General features: G+C 30.6%; 1 protein-coding gene across 1 annotated transcript in view; it reads left to right on the top strand.

Moving 5' to 3' along the window:
• The first annotated feature begins 10,130 nt into the window (after nt 1-10,130).
• The window catches only part of LOC100161697 (organic cation transporter protein), a 30,371-nt gene continuing 25,054 nt past the window's right edge, over nt 10,131-15,447 (top strand). Inside the window, exon 1 of the mRNA XM_001944683.5 lies at nt 10,131-10,374. Coding sequence (XP_001944718.2) covers nt 10,374 — 1 coding nt within the window. The 5' untranslated portion in view covers nt 10,131-10,373. The remainder of the gene's footprint in view (nt 10,375-15,447) is intronic.

Raw genomic sequence — 15,447 nt, 5'->3', positions numbered from 1 at the left:
ACATTTTTTTATTTAAACAGTTTTTTCTGTTTAAAACGATGTTTTAAACAAAATAAATTGTTTGAGTTCTTAACAGTTTATTTAAAATAACTTAATTTTAATTAATAATAACAAAAAAACACAATATTCACTTGGATTTTATACTGCATTCAACATAAAATGTTTTATTCATTTTAAACAATGAACAAAATATTTAAACATGTTTAAATACAGGACTCTGGGCATAACATATTTAAAATTAGTCTACCTATCACACTAGTAGGATTTAGTTGGCCGTGGAGCAAGCCCTCCACATCGCCGCCTGCCTAAGTTCTTTCAGTGGCGTATGCAGTGGCAGGGTTCTAGGGTTCTGACCCCCCCACCCTGAAATGTCTTCCTTTTAAAAAAATCTTATTTACCACCATTTCAATACAAAGAGTAATACTTATTAATAGACACATTGTTATTATTTGTTTAAGTACCAAATATTTCATTCAAATTTGAACTTAAAATGTCTATTATAAAAACCAATTGCGGTTACAAATTATACGAAATATCAGTCCTTTTTTATGACCATTGGATCATTCATGTTGGTGGTTGCTTGAAGCATGCTGAAATCCCATATGAACAGAAGCATCCGATTCTTTTCCCACGTCTCATTGACTGACGGAGGTACTCATTGATGATTTCTATAAACAACACAGACATGCAGGGGTCACCACACTGCAAACAATCATTTCACAACAATATTGGATAATCAATAAAGTCATCAAGTCATTAGATCTCGACTAACGCTCTGCATAGCGTGCTACATTACTCGCCATCGCAATCCACAACCATTTATGGGAGATGTGTCAAAATGTTGCTTACAATAATATGTGAAGCTATTCATGATAACTGGCGTGTATTATGCAGGTTCAATAATGTTAAAGTCTTCCACGACTCGCCGAAATGTGCCAATTCAGGCCTATATCTGCCTTTTTGTGTGTATAACGACATACATTTGAAATTAGCTTCGGACTTATCTTCAGAAACTTTCTTGGTGGCTTTCTGTCACTTCATTTCAAGATGAGGGCCGATTGAACAAACGCATAGTGACTATGGAACAAATTTTGTGGGCGCAGAAAAGCTATTCAAATCTGTCGATAAATGTACGCAATCCAAAGAGTTTCATGACAAATGTCATACCTATCTAATGTCTCGTAATATTAGCTGGCGCTTAAACCCTCCTTCCGCACCTCACTTTGGAGGACTTTAGAGAGCTGGTGTAAGATTAGAAAAACCTTATTGCATCGAACGTTTGGGCTCCAACGGCTAAAGTATGAAGAACTAAATACCCTTTTGAATCGCATTGAAGCAACCCTAAAGTGGACAACTCTTTTCTCCCCATAATTCACCCTCTCTTCCTTCGTATTATACACATGATCCACTCCATACAAAAGTAATTCTAATGTCTTTGCTAAATAAATGTAAATAACGCCATAATTTATATTATATTTTGTTTCTCTTTTTACGATTTGTCTACATACCCTAAACATAATCCGTATTATTGTTCGTTCGTGTTCTGGGTACGCTCGCTATTAAAACGGCTCCCGTTTTTTCGTTTTACATTATATATACGTTACACTTTTTATGATTGTCGTCATCAGTAAGATGCACGATTAAAGATATCGTGGTAAGATGGCACAATAATCGTTGTATTTTTCTCTGGTTTCACGGATAATGAATTTGCAGATCATTTATGCAACGACTTCCAATAAATCATACATCGCTTACAATAAAATTTGGTGAGTACTTATTTATTTGATACTTATTATATTACCTCTCGTCTCTGCTGTATAATCGTGATTGACTATAGTCAATAAGAATTGAGCGTACCTATACGGTTATCACTGCAACATCATCAGCTTTGAATTGCCTATATATTAAAAGTAGGCGCTGTCATACGTCGCTGTCGAAAGCGTTAATTGTGCATGCAAATTTGGTTGCCTATCCTTGGCGCTTTAAATTTTTTCGGTAGATTCGCTTACTACAAGTTCAATCTATCGGATAGTTCTTCGAAAAGTATCGTTTACCCTACACCGATGGTTTACGATTACCCTGTTACTATTTGTAAATATAATAACATACGTTTAAGGAGGCTAGAGCGTCATCCATTCTAAGGAGTAAAAAATAGGCATTTTATATTTCAGTTTATATGGGTCTTGTGAATGTGTTGAAAGTAAATGAACATTATTGTGTGTAATTCGTAGTACCGATAAATATTTTCTATGGTACTGATCACGTTGTATAGGGGCATCATACTATAATTGTGACCGGATATGTAATTTTACCTACGTGCATGCACAATATTATGTCACTGTCTATATTACTTTATAAAATTACAAACATTTTTTTTTTTAAAAATACTGCCAGTGACTACAATCACTACCCTCAGTAGGATGTTCCGATTTAAATTTTGAAAGTAGATTTGAATTCTCCTCTAAATTTACTATGCTTTAACTGTCATACATTTTTCATATTATATATCAATGTATTTAAATTTTAATTATGAATTTGATCTATTTTTACTCTTTTTGTTAGTAAATTTATAAGAAAAAAAAAAAATCAGAAAAATGAAATTGTCGAAGCATAGATAATCTAGTGATGAATTCAAATCTGCTTTCAAAATTAATATCAGAACATTATATTGGGCGTAGTGATTGAAGTCATGAGCTATGTTTCGACCGAAAATGAATCACGCTCCAGCCTCCTTAATCGAGCACCTATATCACTGTGGTGTTGTACATGCTATGAACGATGTTATATTATATAGTGTTTCGCTTATGATCCATAGTTACATATTGATTGGAAAGTAAGTCCGTATAGTTCGTAATATTTTTTTTTTAAATATCTATAAAAGTACAAACCACTATAAAAGCTAGTTTTCATATAATAATATTATGTTTATAATAAATATTTAATTAATTATTATTTTTGTTAAAAAAATTAAAAATATTATCAAAATTAAAAATAAATTTGGAAACCACTAAAAAAAATGATAAGTGGAAAAGTAACACGAAATATGTCCAGGACGCAATTCGTTTAAAAAGGTTCGTTTACATGGCTTAGTACGCAATTCGTGTGCACCGCTACATGACCGTAAAGAGTTCGACTGAAATTATCGATTGCTATTTGCTTTACAGACGAGTTGATGGCAATTCGACCAACAGATGACGAAATAATTGTAGAATTTATGGACTAGGTACGTATTTGATAATTTATCACAGTGCAATTACGTTTTTGAGTGAATTTAGCCACACTAAACGAAAAATTTTTTTCGGTGTTCGTATTAATTTGCGAATTGCGAAACCCAATTTTCATTTATTTGTAGTTCGTTTGCAAAATATTGACACCAGTTTGGAGTCGATCGGACTAGTTGGTGGGAGCGTGGGGCTAACTATTCACAAACGTAATAACATATTATATACATATTGAATTTAAATGAACTAAAATATCTTATCTGTATCTATATCTTAGTCCGTGATAATAATTAATAATACTCAGAAACCGGAACCACGGACTAAAATATATCTTAGTCCATGACCGAAACTTGATAGTAGTTCGAAAAATAATAAGACATTTTTATCGCTAACTTTTTACATGTATATAACTATATAAGTGCACTAATAACGTAACCGAATATCTTATATATCTTATATATCTTAATTATTCGAAATTCTGTGTAAATTAAGATCTTATATTATTTACCCAATACCTACTGCAACGATTATTTGAATTTTTAAAACTAAAAACTAAGTTGGTACAGGGCGTGCTCACTGCCCAGGGTTCAACTCATAGACATTTGCCTCTGGTTGGGCTTAAATTATTTAAAATAATTTAAATTAATTTAAAACAGTACAAAAATTATACTTTTAAATTTTAAAGTATAATTCATTTTGAACTAAACATAATATGTCTGCGTGTCGGATGTCGTCAAATGGTGTGTCGGCGAATTTTCTTAACGGCCAATCGGTAAATACGTCACGGTTAATACACCTACCACTTTCGCTCAGTATGGATTTGTTATGTGTAACTTTATATTAAATTTGATTATTCAGTGTAAAATATATTTGGTATTTTATCAGTTTTTTAGTAATTTAAAATAAATGTTAAAATATTAATTAATTAAAAAAATATAGATTAAGTGATTATATTCACATCGATCCAAATAATTGCTGCCATCCTTGAAGTCCCACTTTATCTTAAAATTAGCTCTGTCAAAATTATAATGACATTTAAATAGTATATTATTGTGTGGAAAAGGCGGGAAGTGAGCTATGTCAGTCGCGGGCGACGTGTGCGACACGAGCGGCAGGTGAAGGCTGCAGGCGAGGGCCGCATTTCACCCAAGACTGAAATTGCCTTTCCGCACGAGCCACACATATTATTTTTTGTCACGTCTCTGCATTCATCGATCACAGCAAAGGTAATGCAGGGATCTATGCAACAACTAGACTATAATTATACGACAACAATATTTCATGAAAGAAACGATTTGGTTTTATTTATTTTATGCGTCACGCATGGAGGTTATAATATGATTATCAGATGTAACCAAAAGTTTATGTTTTGTAAGTTTACGTTTTCCAAATGTGCGCGCAGCACTTTTGGGGATTTCCACTTTACCGCCCGGCACTTTTAGGGATTCCCACTTTATCGCCTGCTGGACGGAAAAAGGACGCTTTCCAACACTTCCACCACTATCAAAAACCAAACTTTCGGTGCAGACGTGACAAAAAAAAAAAATTAAACTCAATATTATATGATTTAGTATTTTTATCACTTAAGATAAAATCGAATTCATAAATAAAATATAACGATTAAGCAAATAAAAAATGATTAATTTTAAACGTCGTTCCTGCAGGTATATCCTTGTAAATATTTTTGGAATTGACCTCGGCCAAACCTTCCAAAGCATATTATCTTTTTGTTTGTTTGTGAACCCACTGAAATACTGAATCCTGTCTTAAGTTATTAATAACTGCAGTACATGGGGTCATTCAGCCATTGTTTGTTTGGCAAGCAACACTTGACATTACGAATAAACAATAACAAAAAATACGTTGTACCTATATTAGGTAACAATCTATATATTATTATAGTTAGAGTCGATGGTCAAAATTCAATCACAATGGTTATAAATAATAAAACAATTTAGTAAATAATAACAAAAACATCAGACAACAGACATAGCTACATAAGTGTGGGGAGGGAGAGAGTACGCCATGGCATAATGGGTGCAGTGGTCGACATGATAAGTATGTGGGCCACTGGTTAAAACGTTCTCGTGGCTGGCCCCAGTGGACAAGGGCTCTGCGGGTGGCGTTTGCTCTTGCGCGTGATGACGGCCATGACGAGCAAGCAAATCAACGGCTAGACAGTGTAGTTGTGAGCGATGACGGTAAAGACAGCAAGGAATGTTAAAAAACATTTGACCGGTGTTGTGGCGAGTTTCTGACACTCTCTATGATTTTTGGTCCAGTGGCGTATTTAGGATATTTTCATGGAGGAGTTCTAGCTTATTTTTCAAACACATTTAAGTGGTGGCAGGGCTCCGTTACAGAATATATTAATGTGGGGATGGGGAGAAACTTAAAATAAATATGAGAATTTTTAAGCAAAACTAATATTTGAAAAAATCGATTTTATAAAACATGCATTTTCAGGTACATTCCACGGACTTATTACTTTTGACCTTCCAAAGTACCATTCTATAATTTGCTAACCATAAAAGTTGAAAATCAAAGCATGATTTCACTGCTCCAAATAGTGATGACAGACATGAACACTTTGTAAAATCAATGCTCCACTCAATATCTAAAAAAATAATTAATTATAAACTTAGCTAAATTACTTTAAGTCTTATATTATAATATAAAATATTCTTAGAAATAGAAGCTGACACACTGCCATTCACCACTCAAAATTGTTTTTCGTATACAATGAAATATCATTAAATTCAAATAGGTAGGTAGGTACCTACAAGCACAGCGTAACAGCGCTGTCGTACAGTGACCTACTCAATGACGAGGTACACTTCTCAGTTCCTCGTTATACTTATTCTCGGGTACACTTCTTACTTTTCACTTTCTCAGCACCACCTATTTAATGGACAATGACGACGAGGTAAAGTTATTTAATAATTATTTTGTTTAGTTCTGAAATATAGCTGAAGACACGTCAATCAAAATTTTGCGCATAAACTTGAAGAATTTCAGGTTCTAAGATTTTTAAGATTGATTTATATTTTATATTTATATTTATATGTTAACGCTAGTCCTTATAGTCATTGTTTAAAAATTCAATAGAGTTTTCGGAAGATGTTTTAAATTTATTGCCCATTGATTCCTAGTTCCTACCCTTACGAATACGATACTGTCACAAACAAGTTATTTAAGTTTGAATAGTATGGTAAACCAAAATCTTGCAAATGTTGCCAATACGTTTTAGACATGTTGCTATAATGTATCGCAACGTGCTAAATATTGGGAAAAAATTTCTGGGAATTACCCGATGGACGTGGCTGGTTTTACGTGTACTTATGTTGTTAGGTACTTACTTATATAGTTATATCTACCCCATACTCGGAAATACGAAGCAAGTTGTTTATTCCGTATTCCCGCTGCGACGGGAGAGGCGTAAACAGGTCGGTATAACAGCATCTTCATAATATATAAATAAAACCTACTGACGTTATAAATAATAATTTATATAATTTTTGTTAAGCTGATACTTCAAAATATACGATTTATTCTATAATGAATAATGATTAATGATTTCCACTTTTCAATTTTTCAAGTCACTTTAAGAGTAGATATACATGAAGTAAATACATACTTTTGAAAAATTTCAACTTCTTGCACCCATGTATCATTTCATCTTTTATTCTATTTCACTGCAAGTAGAAAGTAGTATAAGTTGGTTTTCTTTTGTATAGTACTTATATAGCATATAATATTATAGTATGCTGTCTTATATAAAATTATAAATATTTAATTTTTAATATAATATTTAGTATTTATTATTTACTATGTATAATAATTAATACATATATTTATTATGTCAATACGATTTTATTTTTTTATACTACAAAGTTAATCTACTATATAATATAGTCATATAGATATTATATTAAACATAATAACCCATATTATAATCATTGGAATATATTAAACTACATATATGTTTTACATTGCAAAAATAAATCTTATATCTTTTGATCTGACATGCCAGTAGATCGTTAATTATAAATAATAAAATAGAAAGTACCGAATAGAAGAAAACGCCAAATGGTACATCGAATCAGTGTACCTCAAACTTCCAAATAAATAATAAATAATACGCAGTAAATAAATTCAAATTTAAGAATTTTGGACAAACACATCGATATATAACTAACGATTAATGTAATGTAAATAACATAAAAATCTTATCTACATATCACTCATCTCGATTCCCTCACATTGTCAAAAGGTATAAAGCTACAAATTATTGTACATGGACATTTTTTGTTAGGAATTTTGTTTTATTGTGACCAATAGGAAATATAGCTTTATTCTGGCAACGTTTCCAGTGTTTCCACCCCAATCAGACCTTGATGACCAGCTGTTTACTATACTATAAGTAGAAGACTACTAATCGCGTATTTCAGTATTATGTCAATCATTTTATCTTTAAGCGTGCTTTAAAGACATGATGTTTTATCCTTCTGTATTACCTACAATAACTTGAAAAATTACGCCTAAAGGTAAGATTTAAATTTCAAAAACCAAGAAACTCGTTTTTCTGTTTAGTAGATATGTTTTAAGACTTAAGACCTTATATTATACTCATTGACTGGCCCTACCTAATTACTAACGTAAAATCATCATGCGTCGTGAGCCGAGATAGAGGACACGACTAAGTAACTATTATACATAGGTATATATTATAATATAAGCTTATTGTATCACCAGCGCCTTTTATCATAAAACTGATTTTAATTTACAGGGCTGGACTATGAGTACAAAGTCTATGGAGTTCAATGTACGTCATTGAGTAGGTCACTGTGTTAAATTTGAGTTCAATGATAAATTATTCTACCTATATATTCAATGTAGGTACAACAAATGATTCTGAGTGCGGACATTGTGTGTCAGTCTGTATTTCTAAGGATATTTTATGAAGATTTATATTGCTATAGCGTATAAAAGTAGTTTATTTTTCTATAAGTTGAACTTGAACTAATTTTTGACCAAATCATTGCATATTGTATTATATTATAAATGTTAGGTGAAAATTTAAAACAATTTTTTTTTAAAACAACAAAAATAAATTTTATCTTATCAAAAACTAATGTTTTTTATTAGTTTTTCACAGTTATTTAAAAAAAGTCATGGGAATTTTCTACTTTTAACATTTAACCCCCCCCCCCCCCTTTAAGTATTAACTAAGTATTTTGCTACCAGAAACTGGGGTTGAAAAAAATAGGCTATATAAATACCCTCCAAGTTTCAAGAAATCTATTGATTTAACTTTTATTGAAAACGGGTTCGACTCAGTTCGAGTCTATTAAATATTAATTACAGACTGATAGCAGACCAACATCCATTTATATATAATACAAAGACTTAATTCACATTTCCCCCAATAAATTAGGTAAGTATTAATGTTTTATTACCATCGTTCATTCGTACCTATTGATTGATCTATGATTGCTTTTTACCTCACTATTCCATCATTTCACCATCTCAATAATTATTGTATAATAATAATGATGCATCCAATTCATATAAAAAATAAATAATAGTTAATTATTATAATACATTTTATTAAATCACAAGAAGATATTGATTTTAATCGGCACCTGTTACATGACGTAGTTTAATAGCTTAGGAATATAAATATTCAAATACCCATACCCATAGACGATAGGTATTAGATACGTATTATGTACTATCCAACTAGTACGTAGGAAGTTATTGCGCATAAATCTATTGTTACGAATGACCTTTTTTATACAAACCATTTGATCATCGCTATTTGCTATTGTTATAAAAACAAATAGAAAAACTATAAAAATAATATGTAATTATCTTAGTTATATAGATTTGATAGTTGGTCATTATTTGCGTTTATAAAATCTAATACCAAGTTATAAATATTACTTATGTCGTGAAAATAATTATTAAAATACAATTATTTAATTAGATATTTAAGTATTTTAATTTGAAAAGATTTTTACCCGTGGGGTTAAATATTAATGATGCTCAACCGTCAAAAAACTTATCTAACAAGCAGGCGTATAAACGATATTCTTTCCGAATAAACTCTAAGCCCATCCATCCCGACTTTAAACCTAAATTTCAAAAAAAATTAGCTAATTAAAAAAAAAGAACATACAATGTTTTCATTATTTTTGTATTTATTGGAATAAATTCATTTTACCGGACCATATTTTTATTCAATTTTTATTTTCAAAAATGTATAATTCAGAAGTGGTTTCGAGTTCCATAGAACGTCCATAGAACTTCCGATGTTCACAATTTTGAGCATCTCGCGCAGTCTTTAACTGTTGTTTGTAGGTATACAGCAATACAAGAAAATGACAAGTCTACGCGCTGTGTCCGGAATCCGGATATAAAATGCATACTATATTATTAATACACAAAACACAAAATATTGTAATATTATACGTATATGGACCACGGACGGACATTATAATAACCATGTCATATAGGGTATGAATATTATATTAAGTATATGATATTTAGTATAATATAATATTATTACTGTACTGTATATTATTATAAATTTGATAATATACAAACGATGTGCGAACATAAAACGACCTTGAATTCGAGTGTGTTTCTGCGTGGCCATAAACTGATTGGACCAAATTGAACGGAATTATCCGCGAGTGAGTGTCGTCGGAGATGACGCGCAATAAAGAGCGTCTGCGGGACACGACACATATTAATAATAATAATATAAGTAACAACAATAATAATATTATAATGTCACCGAGGAAAGTGCCGGCAGCGGCATGTGACAATAATCGCGCGTTCCTGCTCCCACCGGGTTACTCGGCACACTCAGGTGAAGACGTTTTGAAAACAAATTGCCCGGCTAGGTCACCCGCACGTCACTCGCGGTTGTGCGCGCGTTCTTCTGCACGGATCCCGTCAATTTCTCTGCGGTCGCGTGTTTATTGTGCTCGCGCCTCCGTTTGACGACGGACCGCCGCCGCCGCCGCCGCCACCGCCGCCAACTTCCGAGAGACCTCCGCCAATTTCCGAGAGACATGTGCAGCTGAGCTGATATAACATCACACGCATATATTATAATATTATATTACGATTCTGCCGATCACTAGTGAGCATGACGTTAAAATAATAATTATTAATAATAACAATAATGATTATGTATAAGTAGTGTTAATATATGCGCTCTGTGTGTATTTTTTTATTACATAATATATAAGTATATAACATGACAATTTATTTTTGTACTTTGGTGGCTAAGTACCTAAATATATAATTACAAGTAAGACCGACTACAGTTTCGAACGATTTTAAACCCATATTTTTCAATGGACATATTTTATACATGACGTATTTAGTGGAATCCAAGGTATAGTCAAGATAAGTATTCTACTCGTCGGACGTTTAATATAAAAAAAAATTAAAATTATTACAACATTTATAAACAATATCATTTGGTAATAATATTTTTTAATTTTTTTATTTTAATTCGCAATATACAATCTGTATCACATGACATAAGTATATATGATAAGAGATAGATAACTGTATACACAAAAAAAAAAATAATTAAGTGAGTAAAGAAGCCACCCAATGATGACACTTTAATATTGATTTTTCAAGAATTTATTTAGACATGCTTTTTTTTTGTTCTTTCTGCTTCTAGATTAAAATATGTAAAAGGTCTCTGCACCATTTACATTTTAAAGTAATAATATATTAAACATAATATTATGAAAAGCTAGGTTTATACTGAATTATAGCTGTTGTACTGGTACTAAAGTAATAATTCAATCCATGGTCAGCATAGATACGTTGGGCCATTTGCCCAATTTTGTTAGGGAGAGGAGGCCTTTGTCCCTTGTAAATCATAATTTTGGTTACAAAACACACGTCCGCAACTATATTAAGTTATTACTTATTAGTAGGGCTAATATTTCTATGCATTACCATTTTTTTCCCTTTAATTCAAATACATTGGTTGTTAGTTATGTCCTCGATTCGGCTTATATACCTATTTAATTGAATAGAACTATTCAAATTAAATTAGAATATAACTGTTTTTATTTTCCATATTTTTATCACATTTTAATCAAAAAATATAATTACAAATTTAGAGTTTTTAATTTGTTTATTTGAAAAAACTTATATAAAAAATTGTATTTATTTAATGAAAATCAATAATTATGGTTTTATTCGTCGTAAACATATACTATTTATAAACTGACTTGGTTGGTTACAACGAATAAAATATAAAATGTTATCTTAATTGACTTGTGGATGTGTTTTCCGTGTAGATACAAAATTTTATATTTTGTTCGTGACATGTAGTGAAATATTAAAATAAATAATTTCGAAGAATGCCTCAAGTTCAAATTGTAGGTGTTCAATGTAACAACAATTATTGTTGAAGAATTCTCAAAACTGATGCTATGATACTTTATTATATTATTTGCGATCAATTTTTTGGGTAAAATCTATTTAATATTTGATAGAATCAAAACAATTTTTTTTGCATATTTTTCATTATTTAAAAAAAATAAAATTCATATTTTATCGTTTTGTATAACATATAAATCCCAACCATAGCTTATTAGCATACGTCATACCAGTACAAAATGTTATTCACATAATTTGCATAACTTACATTCAATACCTATATCTATTATATATATATTATTTAATATTAATAATTGTTAAGTAAATAAAGTTGCTGACGATTAATGTCAAACACATAATACTATAGGTAAAGTATCTACCTGAGATATTACATGATCTGGTCATATATTATCCTCATTCCTCATACCAAATTTTCTAGTTTCTACGAACAACAATTCTTAACGCCCGATCTTTTATTATTGAATACTGTATCACTATCTATAAATACAAAATTTTTGTTTTTTCAATAATTTTTTATTGGGTTCAATTTAAAAATGTAAATATAAAATATGTATTAAGGGGCTGCAGCAGGTTTTGTCAAAAATCAAAACTAATGTAGATTTGACCAACCTAAACATTCATTTTGTTTGTTATAATGTTTTTCAATATATTTTAATTTCGTATCATAAAATAAACCTTAAGGGGCTCCAGTAAATGAAAAAAAAGTGAATTTTAGACCAATCAGCTAGACAAAACTGGAAGAATTTGGTTTGACAGATTTTAATTTTGAAAATGGATTATGATTGATCAACAAGTTTACTAGGGAATGGTCGAGGCGATTTTGAATATTCCAATTATTGTTAGTGTCATAATGAATAATATAAATACAAAAGTATCATATTTTTTCGATATTTTTATTCTTGGATATCACAGCTGATAAAAAGAATATTCAAAATCGCCTCGATTCATAATCGAATTCATAATCCGTTTTCAAAATTAAAATCTGCCAAACCAAATTCTTCCAGTTTTGTCTAGCTTATTGGTCTAAAAGTCACTTTTTTTCATCTGCTGCAGCCCCTTTAACTTAATAGGTATTTATTTGGTAGGATTGAGGGTTTAGTCCCTCAAGTTTCATGTCTCTATTATTTGCACTAATGGTGGTATGGATGATTTGGTCGCGGGCATGAGTGCACTCTTCCCGTCACTGCTTGTCATAGAATAATAGGTGCACCAGATGTGCAGTTGTACATCTATTTATTTATATTAGAATATTATGTGTTATATGAAAAAATTAGGTCCTGAACAGAGCTACTCCATTAATAAAAATGTCCAATATGTATGTTTTGCCGCAATGGTTTTGTATGTAGTCATAGATAAAATCAAAAATATTATTTAAACTTAAATTTTAAAGTTAAGATTATATTCAATTTTTAAGGCTTGGTAACTTGGAACAACATAATATATTATGTAGGTATAGGACATAGGTATATATAAATCCATAAAATATATAAAATCTTATAAATATTCTTAATTTAAGTGTTTTTTTACTTTATACATGTCGACGTAGAACTATAAGTATTGTAACGTCATGTTTATCTTTGTAAATTCTGTTCAGTGTATTTAAATCATAATATTATATTCAAAGGACTTCCGCCCGTCAAATGTATTAACGAAATATTCATGGCCAAAAGTGTACACTATACGCGGACACGCGGTCCCGAGTGGCTCTGAAAATATTTCTTTTACAACAAACAAATTCTGTCGACAACACGTCATTATCATAGCTATTTTCCAGCTCTTTCTCGGGGTTTTCACTATACAAGATGAGTTTCACTTTATACTACGTACGGTTATACGTATATAATACATGTATAATATTATGTTATGTTAAATATGGTCATATGGTATTCATTATAATAAGTTAATAACACATATTGTAATAAAATATACTAAAAAGTAAAAAAACTCAAATTAAATTCAATATATATGTAGGTAGGTACTATAGTACTCGTGATCATATATTGATTGGTTATACCTATTATAATATATTAAACTATTTTACGACCGTTAATAATTATTATTCACCACTTATCGATAAATATTATCCGTATAGATACGTCTTATATATTATATATACATATAAGCGGAGTGTATCTATGCATTTATGCTATATTTCTTGGACCAACTAAAAACTTTTACTCGACGTATTGCACACATATTAATATAATAAGCAGCGTACCAGATACACCACTGAACATTGTCCGGGCATGCGAAGAGTCAGCTTCGTTGCCCGTCATTTATATCCAGCGCGTGACCGTGATTTATGATAACAAATATTGAAGGACGGATATCAGCTACCCACAGAGATCAGGATTGAGGACTATTGAAAAGTATCAATGCACCATAGATACAATTTATATCTTGTACCTTGGGCCATGATTCCAAATTTCCAACACGGGTATAGAGTTATATAGGCAACGAATTACGATATTTTACATAATAATACGCTATTAAGACTGTAGCTCTGGTCTACATTAATTTATTTTTAAATTTTCCGAAATTAGAATTTATAGTATTTTATGTTAGAAATATTATTTACATGATGGAATTTTAATATTTTAAATCTAATAAATAATAATACCTACTACGAGTATGCTTAGTTGCCTTATGAAGTATGAACATTTCTATGATCGTTAAAAGGGTAAGACCATAAAACAGCCAATGACAGTTTTACCGCATAATTAATTTCTGTAATTTGTTAGCAGGTAATAAATTTACCTATATATAGTTTTAGATTCTGAGCGGAGCGATGAATGTATTGATTTTACAATGATGTGTGTTTTTTGTCATCACCGTTGGGGGCAGTAAAACTGCTTTGGTTATCTTCAACAGTATCATGTTCGATGAATCTAGTTGGGGTATTCAGTAGGATAAAATTTAAAATTCACAATAGTTTTCAAAAGCGCAGGGAAAAATAACATCAAAATTAAAGAAAAACGGTAATTTTTACGTAAAATCGGTTTTCGAGAAAATTGATTTTGGTGTTTGGTGTAACTCTAAAAAAAAAGACCGTGTAAATACATGACATTTTCACTGGTTGTTTATATTCGCATTTTTATACACGATAAAACTTTTAAAAGCATTTAAAGTTGAAATATTGACAAAATACGTAAAATTCACCAAAATTAGCAAATTATTTTGAGTAAGAAATTCTTAAATTTTTCTATTTAAATCTAAGATTTTAAAATTTAATACAAGATTTCTCATAAATTTTCCTACCTTTATAGGAAAAAAATGTCTAAAAGAAAGTGGAATTGAATTTTTATGAGCGTTTTAAGTGTGTATTCTTAAAACATAGGATATTAACTCCTTTACCAAATATTACATGTAATGTAAATGTAACAGTAGAGCCACATACCCACATTTTTAGATTCTGAGTGGAACGATGAATGTATTGATTTTACAATGATGTGTGTTTTTTATTTTAGATTCTGAGTGGAACGATGAATGTATTGATTTTACAATGATGTGTGTTTTTTTTTTTATTTTTGTGTCTGTCATCACGTTTTAGGACAGTAAAAGTGCTTGGATTTTCTTCAACAGTATCTTTTCTGATAGGAAAGTGAATCTAGTTGGTACTTTGGGGGGTCAAAAGTAAAATTTTTCCAATAGTTTTCAAACGCGCCGTGAAAAACAAAAGAAAAATTAAGGAAAAACGGGAATTTTTACGCAAAATCTGTTTTCGAGAAAATCGATTTTGGTTTTTGGTGTAACTTTAAAACAAATGACCGTAGATATATGAAAT

This window comes from Acyrthosiphon pisum, chromosome A2, assembly GCF_005508785.2.
Source record: "Acyrthosiphon pisum isolate AL4f chromosome A2, pea_aphid_22Mar2018_4r6ur, whole genome shotgun sequence".
NCBI classification, from domain to species: domain Eukaryota; kingdom Metazoa; phylum Arthropoda; class Insecta; order Hemiptera; family Aphididae; genus Acyrthosiphon; species Acyrthosiphon pisum.
This window is presented reverse-complemented; position numbering and strand designations above follow the sequence as displayed.